This window comes from Embiotoca jacksoni, unplaced genomic scaffold (assembly GCF_022577435.1).
Source record: "Embiotoca jacksoni isolate LCO1_2020_lvr unplaced genomic scaffold, fEmbJac1.0.p SCAF_17, whole genome shotgun sequence".
NCBI classification, from domain to species: Eukaryota; Metazoa; Chordata; class Actinopteri; family Embiotocidae; genus Embiotoca; species Embiotoca jacksoni.
In genome coordinates, this window is record NW_027185307.1 from 12,057,894 (window position 1) to 12,072,741 (window position 14,848).

The 14,848-nt window shown below is 44.0% G+C and overlaps 1 protein-coding gene across 1 annotated transcript; it reads right to left on the reverse strand.

The window, feature by feature from the left end:
- Positions 1–1,660: 1,660 nt before the first annotated feature.
- Positions 1,661–13,141, reverse strand: rdh10a (retinol dehydrogenase 10a). Its single transcript, XM_069151643.1, has 6 exons — positions 12,509–13,141; positions 11,873–12,108; positions 5,363–5,461; positions 4,102–4,247; positions 3,437–3,568; positions 1,661–3,302 (listed from the first exon to the last, which is right to left on the reverse strand). The coding sequence occupies exons 1-6, from the start codon at positions 12,792–12,794 to the stop codon at positions 3,179–3,181; spliced, it is 1,023 nt and encodes a 340-aa protein (XP_069007744.1). The 5' UTR covers positions 12,795–13,141; the 3' UTR covers positions 1,661–3,178.
- Between the last annotated feature and the right edge of the window lie 1,707 nt (positions 13,142–14,848).

Below are 14,848 nucleotides of genomic sequence, written 5' to 3' on the forward strand. Positions count from 1 at the left end.
AACAGAAAGACATTTCTAGCAAAGGAATACAGATCATTTTGGTGTCCTAAAAATAGATTTACTCACATGTCAAAAATGCATTTTAATTGCACTTAAAACAAGTCTATTTCCCCCCCCAACCTCTATATTTTTCAAGAACAACAACAGCCACGTCTAGCTTTCAGCTGCGGAATACAAAACTACACCTTTTCTGACCTCAATGGTAAATCCAACCTTGTGCAAACAACTCAGCAGTTTGAGCATGTGAGTCAAAATCGAGCTCATGACATCTTAATGTGATACTTTGCTGACACCAATTATGAAATTTGGCTTTTTTTCTTTTTTTTTTCCTCTGGGGAAGTAAAAGGTCAGGGTCAGCTTCATAACAGCTCCAGTAGAAATGGTAGGAATTTCATTGTCATGCTCCCAGATGTCTCAGCAAGGCAGACAGTTGCACATTTTAACAGAGGTAGTACAGATGATGAGTGCTTTTGCCAGCAATTAGACCACTCAATAGTCTTATTCTGCGTGAAGTCAATAACTGTGACCTACTGCCAACCTTTCTGAAACTCAAAACATGACTACTTTCGTATCATCCCCTCATTTTAAGTGTTCAAAAGTCACATGTCTGCTTGTGCTGTACATACAGTATATTTACTTACAAAGGCAAATAGCTCTTACGCTGTGTAGCCAACACCCATGTCTAAAGGCTGCCTGACTCACTGTGTGGTACAATGTGGGAGGACAGTGATACTGATACTAGTCAAAAGAGTAATCGTACAGAGAATAAAAGGGCTGGGTGGGTGTCATCTTAATAATAGAAACTGTGTCCAATAAGTTCAGGAGTGTTGCAGAAGATCCCCTTTCCTGTCACTCACTAGTAATTCACTGAATTCAGAACAGCAAATTCATAGTTATTGGCTGACAAAGAGGTATTTTCTGCTGAGTTATTGTTGCATTTCTGTTTATAATTTGGTAATTATAATTGCTTGGGTCACTCGCTAATGGGGCGTTCATGAGCAACGAGGATGTGGGAAAGTTGCAACCTCAGTTTGGGAAAACACACCTGAATGATTGTCAAAATTAGTTTTTAATGGGAGCGCCACAGTTTTTTTTTTTTGTTGTTTTTTTTTCAAACACCAGCAGTGTGCGCTTTACATTTAGTCTGAACAACCCAAGAAGTAGGTTTGACGTCACTTGGCCTGGCAGCATTTGTAGTGAAAGTGAGAAATGTACTCGCTCTGAAAATAAGGTGAAATAGACTTTGTCCTACCTAGTTTGCCAGCTGCGTCTAACAGCAGCACATCAAACCGTGTAGAAATGTAGTGTGCAAATCAAATTGACCTCCTTAGCTCCATTTGCTCCCTGTGTTGGTTTAGGAGCGATGATGAGTTTGTCACTTTTCTGTATTCAAATAGTCGAAAGAGATTTTCTGGGGGCTGCCAAGTTGCCTGTTTGTGAACACTCTAAACAAGGAAGTGGGACTTTCCCAATTCCCAGCTGCTCAAGTTGCACGAACAGAGGCGAGAACGCAGGTGTAGAAACCCTTGCACTGAAGGTCAGAGTGAGAGCTTTCCGTAACATTTCAGTCACCCACCCTCCACCCTCCCGTTTCCTTTTTTGCTGTCAATCCAGGTTGGGACTTCACATGCAGGCCGCTAGATAAGAACAACACACCATGTAATAATCTAAATCACTTTATTAATTTAAGTTAGGTAGAGACACTAAACATTGGAACCACATTTGCGCTGCTATGGAGCAGTCTTCAGAATATTACAAAAAGAGGCTTATGTCATACTGTCAAAAAAATATAATGGCAAAAATTAAGAGGTAGAGAATTTAGGCTCATCACTGTGACTGAAGGAATGACGCCTATTGGAATGTAGTTGAAATTCAAAAAACTCTTTTCATCCCAAAAAAAAAGAAAAAGTATAGAAAATATTCATACATCAAATATGGTGGAGACAGTTATTTTGGGACACTAGGGGTATTCACAACATTTAAACATACATTTCACTTTAACTGGACACTGGACAAGAGTTAAAGTATTAGCTTTGGGGGGAAAAAAAACACCAAAAAAAACATAATAGCTAGTGTCTTAATACATTTCCATCAACCACACGTCAGTGTTGGGACAGCGGTTCTGCCTGGAGTTACAAACTATGCTGTATAATTTTTATTTTTTTTTTTTTTTTTTTTTTTTTAAACAATATTGGTAACAAATAAATTTACAATGAACACCACAAATCTAGAAAAATTTTAAAAAAAGAAAATGAGGAAAATAAAAATGCATTTCCTCTCAATTTCTCCCTAAACAGTACATTCTGAACGCGTCACACGTGCCAATTCAACACAGGACACAGTCTCCCTTGTTGCAGTTTTCAATTGAGAGGTTAGTCAGAACAAACCTGAAATGACAGGACCATTGAGAGACAGTGTTCAGATCCATTAGACTGCACACTCCTGTGAAGATGAAGTCAGCCACAATCTGGCCATAAAATGTCTGATTTGGAATGCGTAGACCGCACATATGCTACATGCCTCGAACTTAAGTATCAAACATAAAAACAGAATATGGTCAACTTTTAACTAGGAAATGGTTTGCTCTTTATTTTATATTGGCACAAGCTGGAATTATAGCTGTGGAAGTTGTGATTTCCCAGGTGGAAAAGAGCCTCTGTGTGTGGAGACGTTGGGTCGTTTGAAATGCCGTGTTAAACCTCTCTACACAGAGAATGCTGGCAGTGTAGAAAAAAAGAAAAAAAAATTACAGTGCATGTCTACAAAAATAAAATAAGTGAAAAAAGATTATTACTGTTTGTACAGTAACATACTGTATATTTCCACAATGACACTAGATAAGGCTGGTGACTACATTACGTAAATAGTTAATTACTGGATAGCTTTTCTGTATGATTTCAAAACTAGTGACACCGTATATAGATGATGGTTTCTTTAAACAAACTTTAAAAAAAAAAAAAAAAAAAAAAAAAAAAAAAAATCAAATAAATCCTTTGTGTAGTACACAGCTTTCTTTGTTCCAGAGGAACAATATGGTAAACCTTTGCATTTGTTCAATGCAAGTGCACCAGTCTAGATTCAGTCTTTCCTTCCTTCTTCCCCATTTTCATCCTCAGTGGTTGTTTCCTCATGCTTTCAGGTTTATATGCCCCTGTTCGTGTTGCAAAACAGTGCCTCCCTAGATCCCGTTCTTCGCCTCATTGTTGTTCATTGCCTCCTTTCTCTGAGCTAGGAAGGGGTACATGCACTTGTCTGCGCCTAGGAACCGGTACATGCACACAATGGCCTCGAAGGGCAGGATGCTGTGGAGAGAGGGAGAGATGAGATTAGTGACGCGAGATCCTCCTGTGCGGCAGTGAGGGAGGGGAGAAAGGGAAATTGAAATATGCACAGTGGAAAAAAAAAAGAAGAAAAAAAAAAAAGAGATGCGGCTCACCTTTTCATGAAGTTGACCATGTAGACGATGCGAGGTGTGCAGATCATGGGCTGGTCGGTGAGGATGGCCCTCATGGCTTGTTTCACACAGAACTCTGGCTTCAGCGGAGGCAGGAAAGGCTCAATCTCCTTTCTGAGCAGACAGGAAAAAGCAGGCCACAAATTCAACGGATATTACAGTCAAATTTAGTCTTCAGAAAATCCAATTATACGTGATTGAAGTCATCCAAGTAACTGGAGTGGAACAGGCCATCGTCAATTTATGAAAATTATACTGATGAAGAAGTTCCTCTGCGCAGCAGTAATGGTGAAATGGTGGGACAGTTAAGCTAAAGGACATGCCACCTGCTGACTGTAACCATCAAACAAAGTGGGGACTATTACAGCAGCCTGGAGTGGAGGTGTGTGTGTGTGTGTGTGTGTGTGTGTGTGTGTGTGGGGCGGGGGGTGTTAAACCAGGTGCTGCTGCTGGTGGTGGTGTACCCTACAGACTACTTGCTTTATGATAACTGTAACGCAACACAAACCATCAGCTGCTGCTTTGAAGTGCCTCTGAGGCACTTTTATACAGTGAAGATTACAAGTGACAAACTCATTGCAGGTGCAAGAGAGCTTTTAAAAACGACACAAACACAATTACAGCGGCCGGTATGCGCGGAGGCTAACCTTATCCTGCAGCCTTTGAACATTCCCGTGTCGACCAGGTAAGGGCACACCAGAGTCATGTTGATGCCGTCCTTCTCAGAGGCCTTCAGCTCGTGGCTCAGTGACTCGTGGAACCCGATGGCACCGAACTTACTGGCGCAGTAATCCTGAGGGAACAACAGGGAGAACAGGTTAGCCTTGTCAAAACCCCCTGCCCGCACCCAGGGACCATTATCAAACATGCCCCGCGGGCACCGAGGTCTCTCCTTGCTGTTAATGATACAGCCACAAAAACCCGAGCGAGGCTATTCGCTGCTCTACGGTTTCATTAGCATTCTTCTCCACTGCATCGGGAGACTGCTCTGCTTTAGCAGGAAGGTTTTGATGTGGTTCACCGTTGAAAATTATCTTTTTAGAATAAAAAAAAAAGAAATAAAAAAAAAGAAAAGGCTTGGGCAAACACAGATGCATGTCGATAAACACAGGCAGGATAAAGGGATTTGACTGTGCCCACATGACAGGAGAGGGCTTTGGTTCCCCGCAACTAATGCACACGGCTGAAATCACATTCGAGGCATTTCCAGGAACCGTAATAGCCTAACAAAAATTTACTACACTTTGGTCCCTTTGAAATGAGATGTAATTATTATGGACAATGCTTGAACAAAAGCAAACACGCAGCTATTAAAACAAAGAAAATCGAGACGTCGTCCCGACAGAAATGGATACTTTTCTCAGCTCGGAGGATAAATGAGAAGACTGTTCTCTAAAATATCTAAATAAAACCTTCTAGGAGGGCTACCGGTTTACTCTCTCTGTGGTTATGGAGATAGATGACCACCAACCAACCCCCCCCCCCCTCCCCCCTCGCTAAAGATTTTCTTATGCATTAAAATAACAAAAAAACTATAGGAAGGAAAACCAAAACCATATCCATTGAAAAGCGTCTGTGAGCTGAATACTGAGTGAGCACCGAGTTGTTCACAAAGCAGTGATGAAGATGTCTCTGTCCCTTGGGGAGCCGTCAGCTCATTCTGGCCCCGGGGCCAGAGCCCAATAGGGGCCCCACACCCCCACTGCTACAGATAGAGGAATCTATAAGAGGCTCCCAATGCTCATCTGTGTTCCTTAATTTAACGGGTGGAGGGACAACTAGAGAAAGGGGGCCTAACCTCCCCCGTCTCAGTGTGCTAGCTGGCACGCTGGCGGCTCTGGAGAAAGGCACTGGTTTTGGATGGTGGGAACGATGGGATGTGTATGTGTTGTTGTGTATGATACTAACCTCCACTCCAGCTGTGCTGAATAAACCCAGGGAGCTGGCAACCGTCACAATGTGACCATGATTCAGCTCCAGCATCTTGGGGAGAAACGCCTTGGTGGTCTGGGGGACGGACAGAAGAGACAGAAGGGCAGAGGGAAAAAAAGAGGAAGGTTAGTTCACTTGTGCAGTTTGTCTGTGCCAAAGCCCTTTGATCCTCTCTGCCTTCCCTCCCGTTCCCCCTCTCCGTTTCCCTCTCTTCTCCATGGTGATGCAGAGAGGAGCGTCTGAATGAGAATTCATAACGGGGGGAAAAAAAATAAAATAAATAAATACAACGACTGAGCAGCAGAGGTAGAGCATTTGAAAATATAAGTCAAGTCTGATCCATTTTGAATTGTGAAGGTTATGACCGCTTCATGTAGTCACTGAACAAGCAAGTTGCGCGCCGTGTGATGCTGTACAATCTGTCCTTTTCCCACACAGATCTGGTGCCCGTCGTCGGGCCTCGCACTAAAGAGCTGGTGACAACACCAATCGCAGGCCTCCGTTCACTCAACACTTCCAACAATACAATTCAGCCTCTCATCTACCTACACAGGCCTCGCGCGCTGCCCGAGCCGCGGTCAGCGCGGCAGTCTGCGAGACGAACAAGACGGGCTCCTGAGATGAAAGACTTTGAGCCGGGATGCCGCGTGAGAGCCTGAGTGGTTCCACCGGCCGGTCCAACGAGAGAGTTAGTGAGTTGGTGAGAAGTGCAACACGGAGGGTGAGCGGCTACGGCTGATTAACCTATGGATCCATTCCAGGACCCGTCTGCTGATTTTGGAGCTCGCCCTGAACACAGCATGAGCCAATCAGCAGGTGTGACATGTGACGGCAACGACAGGAACTGACCAATCACTCTCCCACCAGGAGGTCTGCAAACAACCAGCAGGCCTTTTGTTGGTGGCAGAGCTAAATCTGCTGCAGTCAGACGTGCGCTGCCATAGTGAAGAACAATACATGCGGCATGGAGCGCTCCTTCAAAATGTTACAGAGGTGAGGGACAAAACACGGGGGGGGGCAGCTTGAAGTCACAATCAGACTCCTGAAACACTCTATATATTAGTTATAGTTATTAATCAATACCAAATATCATAAAGGAAGTTACTCGCTGCCCTCAGTAGGTAATGTCAAATTTGCAACTTGCTTTTTGATTGTTGTTCAGACCAAATAAGCAACGTTTAAGACGTCACTCTTAGGCGGCGGTAAATTGGGTGAACATCTGTTATTGCTTTTGACGGTTTAATTCCTGCGGTCATATAAATGAAAAGTTTCATTAGTTGTACAGTATGCAAGTCTGGCGAGAGAAATGATTTAATCTCCTTTGTAAACATTTGCTGAAGCGGAGCACAGAGCCCGTAAGAGCATGGTACCAGGTAGTACAGCACTGGTAGGGAGGAAAAGCCTCATTAACACTGCACCCAGAGATTAAGACCGCTGACTTACTGTACAGTGTAATCTCTTAGGTTTGACATCTGTGTTTAGAGACGTTTATCCTCTATTAGTGAGGTAAATAAAAACAGAAGCGATAAGTCAACTGTATGCAGAGGAAGGCTGGTGCGAGGAAGATGACTTCATCATTTTGGAATTTATTCCACAGCCAGGTATAACCGATCTGACTCGGCTCCAAACATCTGCACTTTTCCAGGACATAAATTTTGAAGTTGCTGCAATATTCAGCTCATCAAATGATGGGGCCCCAAAAAGAGGGAGCGAGGGAACACGAGGCCTGGGCAAAAGCTGAGAAAGGCCTCTGCGAGCCAGAATGGCAGTGGATAAGGGAGGAGAGTTGCGTGCAAATGAAGCATTAACTTAAGATATGCCCGTACCTGACTTGAGCCAAAGTTTCCCACTCCCACAGCAACTCAGAGAGCAGGGGAATGACTTGATCTGGCACAATGCTTTACAACACAGGCCAACTCTCAGATACAACTTTTGCTGAGTGGTCTGAAAATCACTGGAACTGATAGAGAAAATGCTGATTCCCTCAAACTAGAGGTCGGGTCGAAACGAGACCAGGGTGGGATGGGACGCCCATCTCTCTCCCACCCTCCCGTGATGTCCCGCTTCTCATGGCAACTCTGGCATGTGGGTATGACCCCCACTGACCTCTCAGACACAAAATGTGTGAAGGCAACCAGGGGCTCGTGTCTTACATCAGAGCTGCCGTAATTGGGTCTCAACGCTCCCTTGTTCCGCTAAATTACCCGCTGACACAGCCGGGCCTCCTTGGCCTATGTGGGGGTGCCCTGCCCGCTGCACCCCCTAATTGGTGCGTGCCCCCAGGAGCATTTAAGCCACACAAAGCTGCTTGCAGCTGGGGTGTCAGGCTGCATTAGTGCTAGCGCCTGACCAACAGGAATATGAACAAAATATTGGCCTTTGCGGTGGACCAGATGGCCATTTAATTGGGCTGACTTCTCCCTGGACGAGAGAATCAGGAGAGAGAGAGAGAGAGAGAGAGAGAGAGAGAGAGAGAGAGAGAGAGAGAGAGAGAAGGAGGAAGCTGCCTCAGCTCGTCTGGTCCTGCAGCAGATCGTGGAATCCGAGTAGGCCGGGTGGGTTTTTAGTGGTCGTCAGGGATGATTGATGCAGATTGTTCATGTTGTGGTGACCATGCACCCCCCCCAGCTGGTTTTACAACTGGAATCTAATTTACCAAGAAAGCAACTGCATCAATAGTCCTGGGAGGAAGTGGTGTCAATACACAGCGAACACCAAGAATCCCAACATCCAAAGTAACAACCCATCTGTGTCCACTACAGTAATGCAAAAAGCCTCAGTTAGGTGAACTTAATCTTAACTTCTCTAGTAGACTCTGTTTTTACTGAACTAACATGTTTAAATACAGGCTCACCAATTGAAGCATTGATGCTTCAGCCATTGGAACCAGACTGTGAGGACCTCACCCATGTTGGTTAAGACCAATATTTTGTCACCTCAATAGCCTCAAATTTGATCTGCATTTTAAAATATCATAACTTTTATTGAAACTGCCTTTAACTCAAGTGTTCTATAAATAGCAGCTCTGTAGCTACTGTATTAACACCAAATATTAATGGAGCATTCATTACTCAATAATAAAATATTAGGTTTGAATTACAAGATGGAACATTTATCCTACAGGCTAATGTTTTAAAGTCCAACCCATTCAAATTTCATTTTTCTTTGACTGTAGTTTCCCACTTTCATTATTTAATCCCATCCGAGTTGAAACATAATTAATTATTAAATATTTGATATAATTCGTTCATTTAAATCATCGGGGGGGAAAAAAAGGCTAACAATCTTTGGTTTTACCAAGAGGCTGGAAGATATAACTTGCATTTTTCAATGTTTTCTCACATTAAATGAGCAAAATGGATTAACAGTCGGGATAATCTGCGAACGAGTGGATCGTGAAAATAATCACGAGTTGCGGTCCTAATCCCACCCTTACAGGCAGACAGGAACAGGTACGTGCACTAGGAGAGGGCTAACAGGGGAGCAGTCACAGCTAGCTTCACTGAGGGGTACAGGTGCACCGGGCCTGAGGAGGGGCCCATATAAAACCAGTCAAGTAGGACCCTTCTGCCTGGCTGCCTCCTTTCTCTGGCTACAGCAGGAATGCGGCCTTCGGAACTTGGCTCCTGTCGCCTGGCATCTTGTCAAGCTGATCCACAGACAAGAAACCAATTGTCAGATAAAGTGGGTCAGCAGCAGCTTACCATTACCCTCTCGCCTCGCCTGTGGATGGGATGGCACTGCCTTCCTTCCTCTTTTCTTTCCTCTGCTCTTTTCCCGCCATGTCACTCTCAAGCCCTGCGCGCGTTCATGTTGTCCCACAAGTGAGGTGGGATTTCCACGTGAGGGGAAATAACTGCTTATTGTCCGCAAACCACCTGTTGGATAACCAGCTCAAGATGCTGAAGATGATTTCCTTTCATGTCATTCCACTGGACTCGCGCTAATCCTCAAACACAAACCGTGGTGACACTTGTGAAATGACTGCACGTCCTCCGTCCCAGCAGGACTAAAAACTGAGCCGCAAACATCACTAATCGCCAGCTGGACTAATCAAAGCACCATCAGACAAATTCATTGTGATGACCCCCTGCCTCATAAAAACCTAAAGGGAGCAAGGGACTGAATCATGGTTGTGTGTGTGTGTGTGTGTGTGTGTGTGTGCGTGTGTGCGTGTGCGTGCGCGTGTGTGTGTGGCAGGGCCGGATGAACAGAGCTGGCCTCCATGACTCCCATGCAGCTGCTCCCACTGCCTCCAAATCAGGTTGGGAGGAGTCAGAGGGGCCGGTGGAAGGAGGAGAGAAGAAGTGTGGGGTCTGAGCTGGGCCGGCCTGGCAGACACAGACAGACACACACTGCGATTACCATCCGTTTCCTGCTCACATCTCCATCCCTGCCTTATTCCCAATACACTGTCCGACAAATGGAAAACTTACACAAAATACAAATCTTTATTCCTCTGCTCTCTGGCTGCTTATTTTACACGCAGGCACCTGGTGATTTGCTCTTGAAAAATTTGGGGGAAATTAAGATTCACTATCTGGGATTAAGGTGAGGAGCAAGCAAAGTTTTGAGAGTTGATATTTCTTCTCTCAGAGGTAAAGTCATTTCAAATGTTTTGCCAAACAGTGACGAGGGTCAAGAAAATTCACCCCGAGCTATTAACGTCCACTATTGAAGCATCAAAATATTATACAGCAGCAGGAAAAATGACAAGCACACTCGTAAACCTGCTTCTGTAAATTGAAATGGCATGATCTGAATGGGTCTCTTCAGTTTTCAGAAACTAATCCTCTCTTTTATCAAATCCCTTTAGTTTCCATGTTCTATAAATGATTTGTTTGTTTTTTTAAAGCATGTGCCTCAATAAACAGGGTTTAAAACCCACCTGAAACTTTTCATGACTCAGCCCTAAACTGAGGTTATTGGTTGAGTCATTAACCACAAGCAATTCATTTTAAAAACCTGTTGTTCAAAAAAGAAAAATCAAAAGGTACCACCTGCATGCAGTGACTAACTGTACCGTGTTTGTAGGAGAGGAAAGTGGACAGATGCCTGTTAGTCTAAGCTCCATTCATCTAGCTTGTGTCATTAATGAACCACATCCTCCATTCTGGCTGTCGCCATTCATTAAGTCCTTCTTTCATCTGCCCCCCCTCCCACCCCTAAAGAAACCACGCTCGCCATAGAATATGTGAGAACACAAACACAGACCTCTATTGAGAATCCCAAACCTGCCACCCAACCACTGGATCCTGACTCCAAATCCTGGATGCAAAAGAACATAGAGATAGCCAGCAAAGAGGCACATGAATGGTTGAATTGAGCATCCATTAAGGAGCAAATACACAACCTGTCTGACTGACAACACAAGAGATTTTCATGCTCAATTAGGAAGCTTCCAAGCACTGTGGTTTCATGGAGAATGCAGTTCTCCGTAAAAAGAAGAGCCGGCGGCCAAAGTCTCAAAATGAACATCATCTGCCTCACTTGACACATTGCGACAAATACAATCAAAGATGAAATGGTCAATTCAGAGCCATGCTACCAGGCGATGGACACATTCCTAATCCTTTCAATTTACTCCACAGTAGTCCTATAGAACAAATTACACACAGTCCCTACAATTGTCCCACAGAGGTGGCCGTAGCTAAGTGGTTCTCAATACAGGTGTATTTAAGAAGAGGGGGCCCTAAATGCTAAACATCCATCTTTAAATCAGCACGGCTCTTCAATAAATTTCTGTTGCTGTGGCAGGCCGCAGCATCCGTCACCCCGCACCCCAAAAACATAAGAAAAATAAAATAAACTGTGATAGCACCATGCTGGTTCAACGCTGAAGCTTATGCTTATCTGAAGTGCAACATATTCACTCCATCAAGTCCACGTAGCCTTTCAGATAAGTAGTCACACTGAAAAGACACAAGGAACGGAGCCAGAGTAAAATATGATGCACAACAAATCACCACCTGCCAACAAAATGTGGTGAGCCGATCCAACCCACATGCAGAACCCCGTGTCCATCACGCACATCAGGTTTGTGCGGCAAAGGGGACGAGAAGGACGGGTCGACATACTGCGCTGATCATCACAGACTGAAGCTGCCAAAGTGTAGCAAAGGCAAGGTTTTAAAAAGCCAAACCTGTGACTTTCCTCTGGCAAAATGACACTAAGTGAAGCTGAGATCTGAACATGGAAGGCTACTATTTATGGTCATAATTTATTCTTCAGGCCTGGAGGCACACATGCACACACCTTTGATTCTTGAGTTTGGCACACTGGAGGAGAAGATTACGAATAGGCATGCAAGTCGGACTGGAAACATTCCTTTGAACGTAGCATCACAGTAAACACATTGGATAACACTGTGCTCATGGAAACTGAGGCAGACATGTCAAACCATCACGTCCGAATTTACAATATCCACATACAACTCTGTTTCCGTGAAAAGACTTTTTTTTTGTATCAGCTTGCGTGTCAGCTCACCCAGAAATGTGCGTGACAGTTGACTACCATGGTGCGCTCGATCAGCTCATCAGGGCACTCCAGGAGGTGATGACCAGAGACCACGCCGGCGTTGTTGATCAGTATGTCCACATCTCCCACCTCTCGACGCACCTTCTCTGCTGTAGAGTACACATTCTCACGCTTTCCCACATCACACACATAAGTGTAGACCTGTGGCTGAAATGGAGGGACTTCCTCTACCCCGCCAACAGGTCCTGCAGGAGGAGAGGGGGGAGAGAGAGAGAGAGAGAGAGCGAGAGAGATAGAGATGGAAGCACAAGATCAAAAGTGATCAATGATAGTTTGATAAGCAGGTTGGTTCAGATGAATTAATAAATGTAAATTTTGATTTCAAATTAAATGTACATCTAAAAATAGTATTGTCCGCATGCGAGTAGATTATTCAGAGATTCAAATATAACTTGAACTGTAGCACTGAGGCTTTGAAAACATGTCCCCACATCTTGCCATGTGACACAGTTCAGCTAGTTCATTGTACACTGTGACCTTCAGACTGTATCAGTTCAATAGAATTCGCAGAAACAAACAATGCGATTTAAGACACCATGCGTAAAACCCCATGCACCCTAATTGCTGCAAAGACAGCAGACTTACCGTCTTTGGTTATGGGAGTGTCCAATTCATGATATATCTGCCGCACCATCTCCGCTGTTTCCTCGTTGCTTTGGCTGTTTATGTCCCATAAGACCAGTATCGCTCGTCTCCGGGCGAACTCCTTGGCGAACAGCCGGCCGAGGCCGCTTCCAGCCCCGGTGATCACACACACCTGTCCCGCTACGCTCTTCTCCTTGGGTCGCACAACCCATTTCGCCCCGGCAGTTAAAAAAGCCCAGAGCACTTTCAAAATGACCACGAAGAACTCCGCGATAATTATCATCATCTTGGCCAAGCTTTCTATCAATTCAAATAAGCAGCGGAAGACGCGCAGGGACTGTTTCCTTCTTTCAACCTGTTTGCAGCAGATAGGTAGGAATACACCGACAAACTTGGATCACAGCGCAGGCACGGACACGGCCGTCACGCTGATACAGAGAAGCGGTGGAGAAAAAAAAAAAAAAGCGCATGCAACACCACAATTTATGAGTGAAAAGCGAGTTGAGATACTGCTCAGTCAGAGTCCTGTATAACGTACAGCTGCCGTGAGTTATGAGCAGCTACTATGGGCTGTGCCTCCTTCTTCCTCTGCTGCTTCTCCACTCATCTCATTCTAAACCGCATCTCACATGCTATTTATTCAGTCCACCCATCAATGCTGGACCCAATAGGAGTGAGACTTGAGCGCCTGTCAGGATGAAGTGGCAGGTCCACACACTCCACTCAGAGGTGATGTAACCTAAAAGATTTTAACACTAATCTGTTGCATTTTTCCCTCAATGCAAAATCCCAATGGAAGATTGGAGATTAAGCTTTCCTACCATTTAAAAACCGCTGCTGCTGTCTGGTCGTGCCTTTGATCTGTTCAAGAACCAGTTATGTGTTATAATAATGCCAAATTTGGTTTATAACCACCAGTTACACAACAAATACCCTGATTTTTAATGATTTAATGAGTGATCTTGCCTCAATCCGTACTTTTGATTTATTATATAACTGTGATTTAGGATTGTAGTAATATCAAAATAAAGTCTGTTTTCCAACAGAAAATGTCGATTTTTAAATAGCCACAGATCAGGCCCCATAAATCCAGGTCAATGTCCGTCCCTGCATGGAGAAAGCAAAACCATCGTTACTCCAGAAAGAATATTCATTATAAAATATATTCTTTTGAACTGCCCTCTGTTTAACACACAACATACTTAAATTTAAAGGTGGCATAAAATAGTCCAAGTGACTGGCTTGAATAGATTAACTGCGTGGTGGTCCGTGGTGGAAAGTGAAAGTGGCTCTATTACATAGACTACATGCACCCAGACAGACGTAAAAAAAAGGGCTGCACAGTCCACATGTTCATACGCGCAAATATATTGTAGTGTTTATTTTATTTTTTTCCTAATTAAGGTTGGCTAATTAATGATTGCTAAAAACAAATGCAAATAGCCGGCCGACAGTGAAAAGAGCATCAGGCAAACCTTGGGTTGCGTTCAACATGTCAACGGTTTCCACCGGTTTGCAATCTTTTTTCCCCCCTTATTTAAAACTGTGGATGTTGTGTAATCTCTGCCAGCAAGCTCACGTGTTGCCTTTGTTTGGTGGGCGTATCTGATGGTGAGTGGTGGGCAAACCACTGATGGAAGAATCCTCCGATTCTGATGAAAAAACGGTGAAACTCGCATTCAGTGAAAATCGCATTCAAAAGTATGCTTAAAAAAAATAAAAAAAATAAAATAAAAAAAAGACAAAGTATTAAAAGCAAATTTAGCATTAAAAGCAAAAAAAAAAAAAAAAGACCTACTTATTCTAAAAGTATTTTATGGGGAAATAAATCATTGTGGGTATTGGGCGACGATAGCATTGTTTAATATCTGTCGCTGTATATGTTCTAACTACTGGATCTTGAATATGAAAATATTTGCGTAAGATTTTAAGTAGAGAGGGGAACCTGGGATACATGGTAACCAAACGGAAATACTCAGGTAAAGTATGGTAATACTTGTACAAGAACAATTTTGCACCAAACTATGCATCTTTAAAGATGAATTTGGCCTTGGCTATAATGGCCTAAATAGAGTGTACCTCATGGATGGTCTACATCCCATTATTTCCTGCTTTCACAACCTTGCTGGACATCACAGTGTCTGTGTAAATGGTTCTGTTTGGCTTCTTGGCTCTCTGGCTTCCCCCCCCCCCCCCCCCCCCCCCCTGCAGACTTTGATCCTGGTCTGCAAAATGTGTGTGCAGTGTTGGCTCCCTCTGCCGGCTCAGTGAGTGTACAACTATCAATTGGAGAAGGCAAAGAAATGGAAAAGGGGGAAAAGTAGCGTTTAAAATATTAGA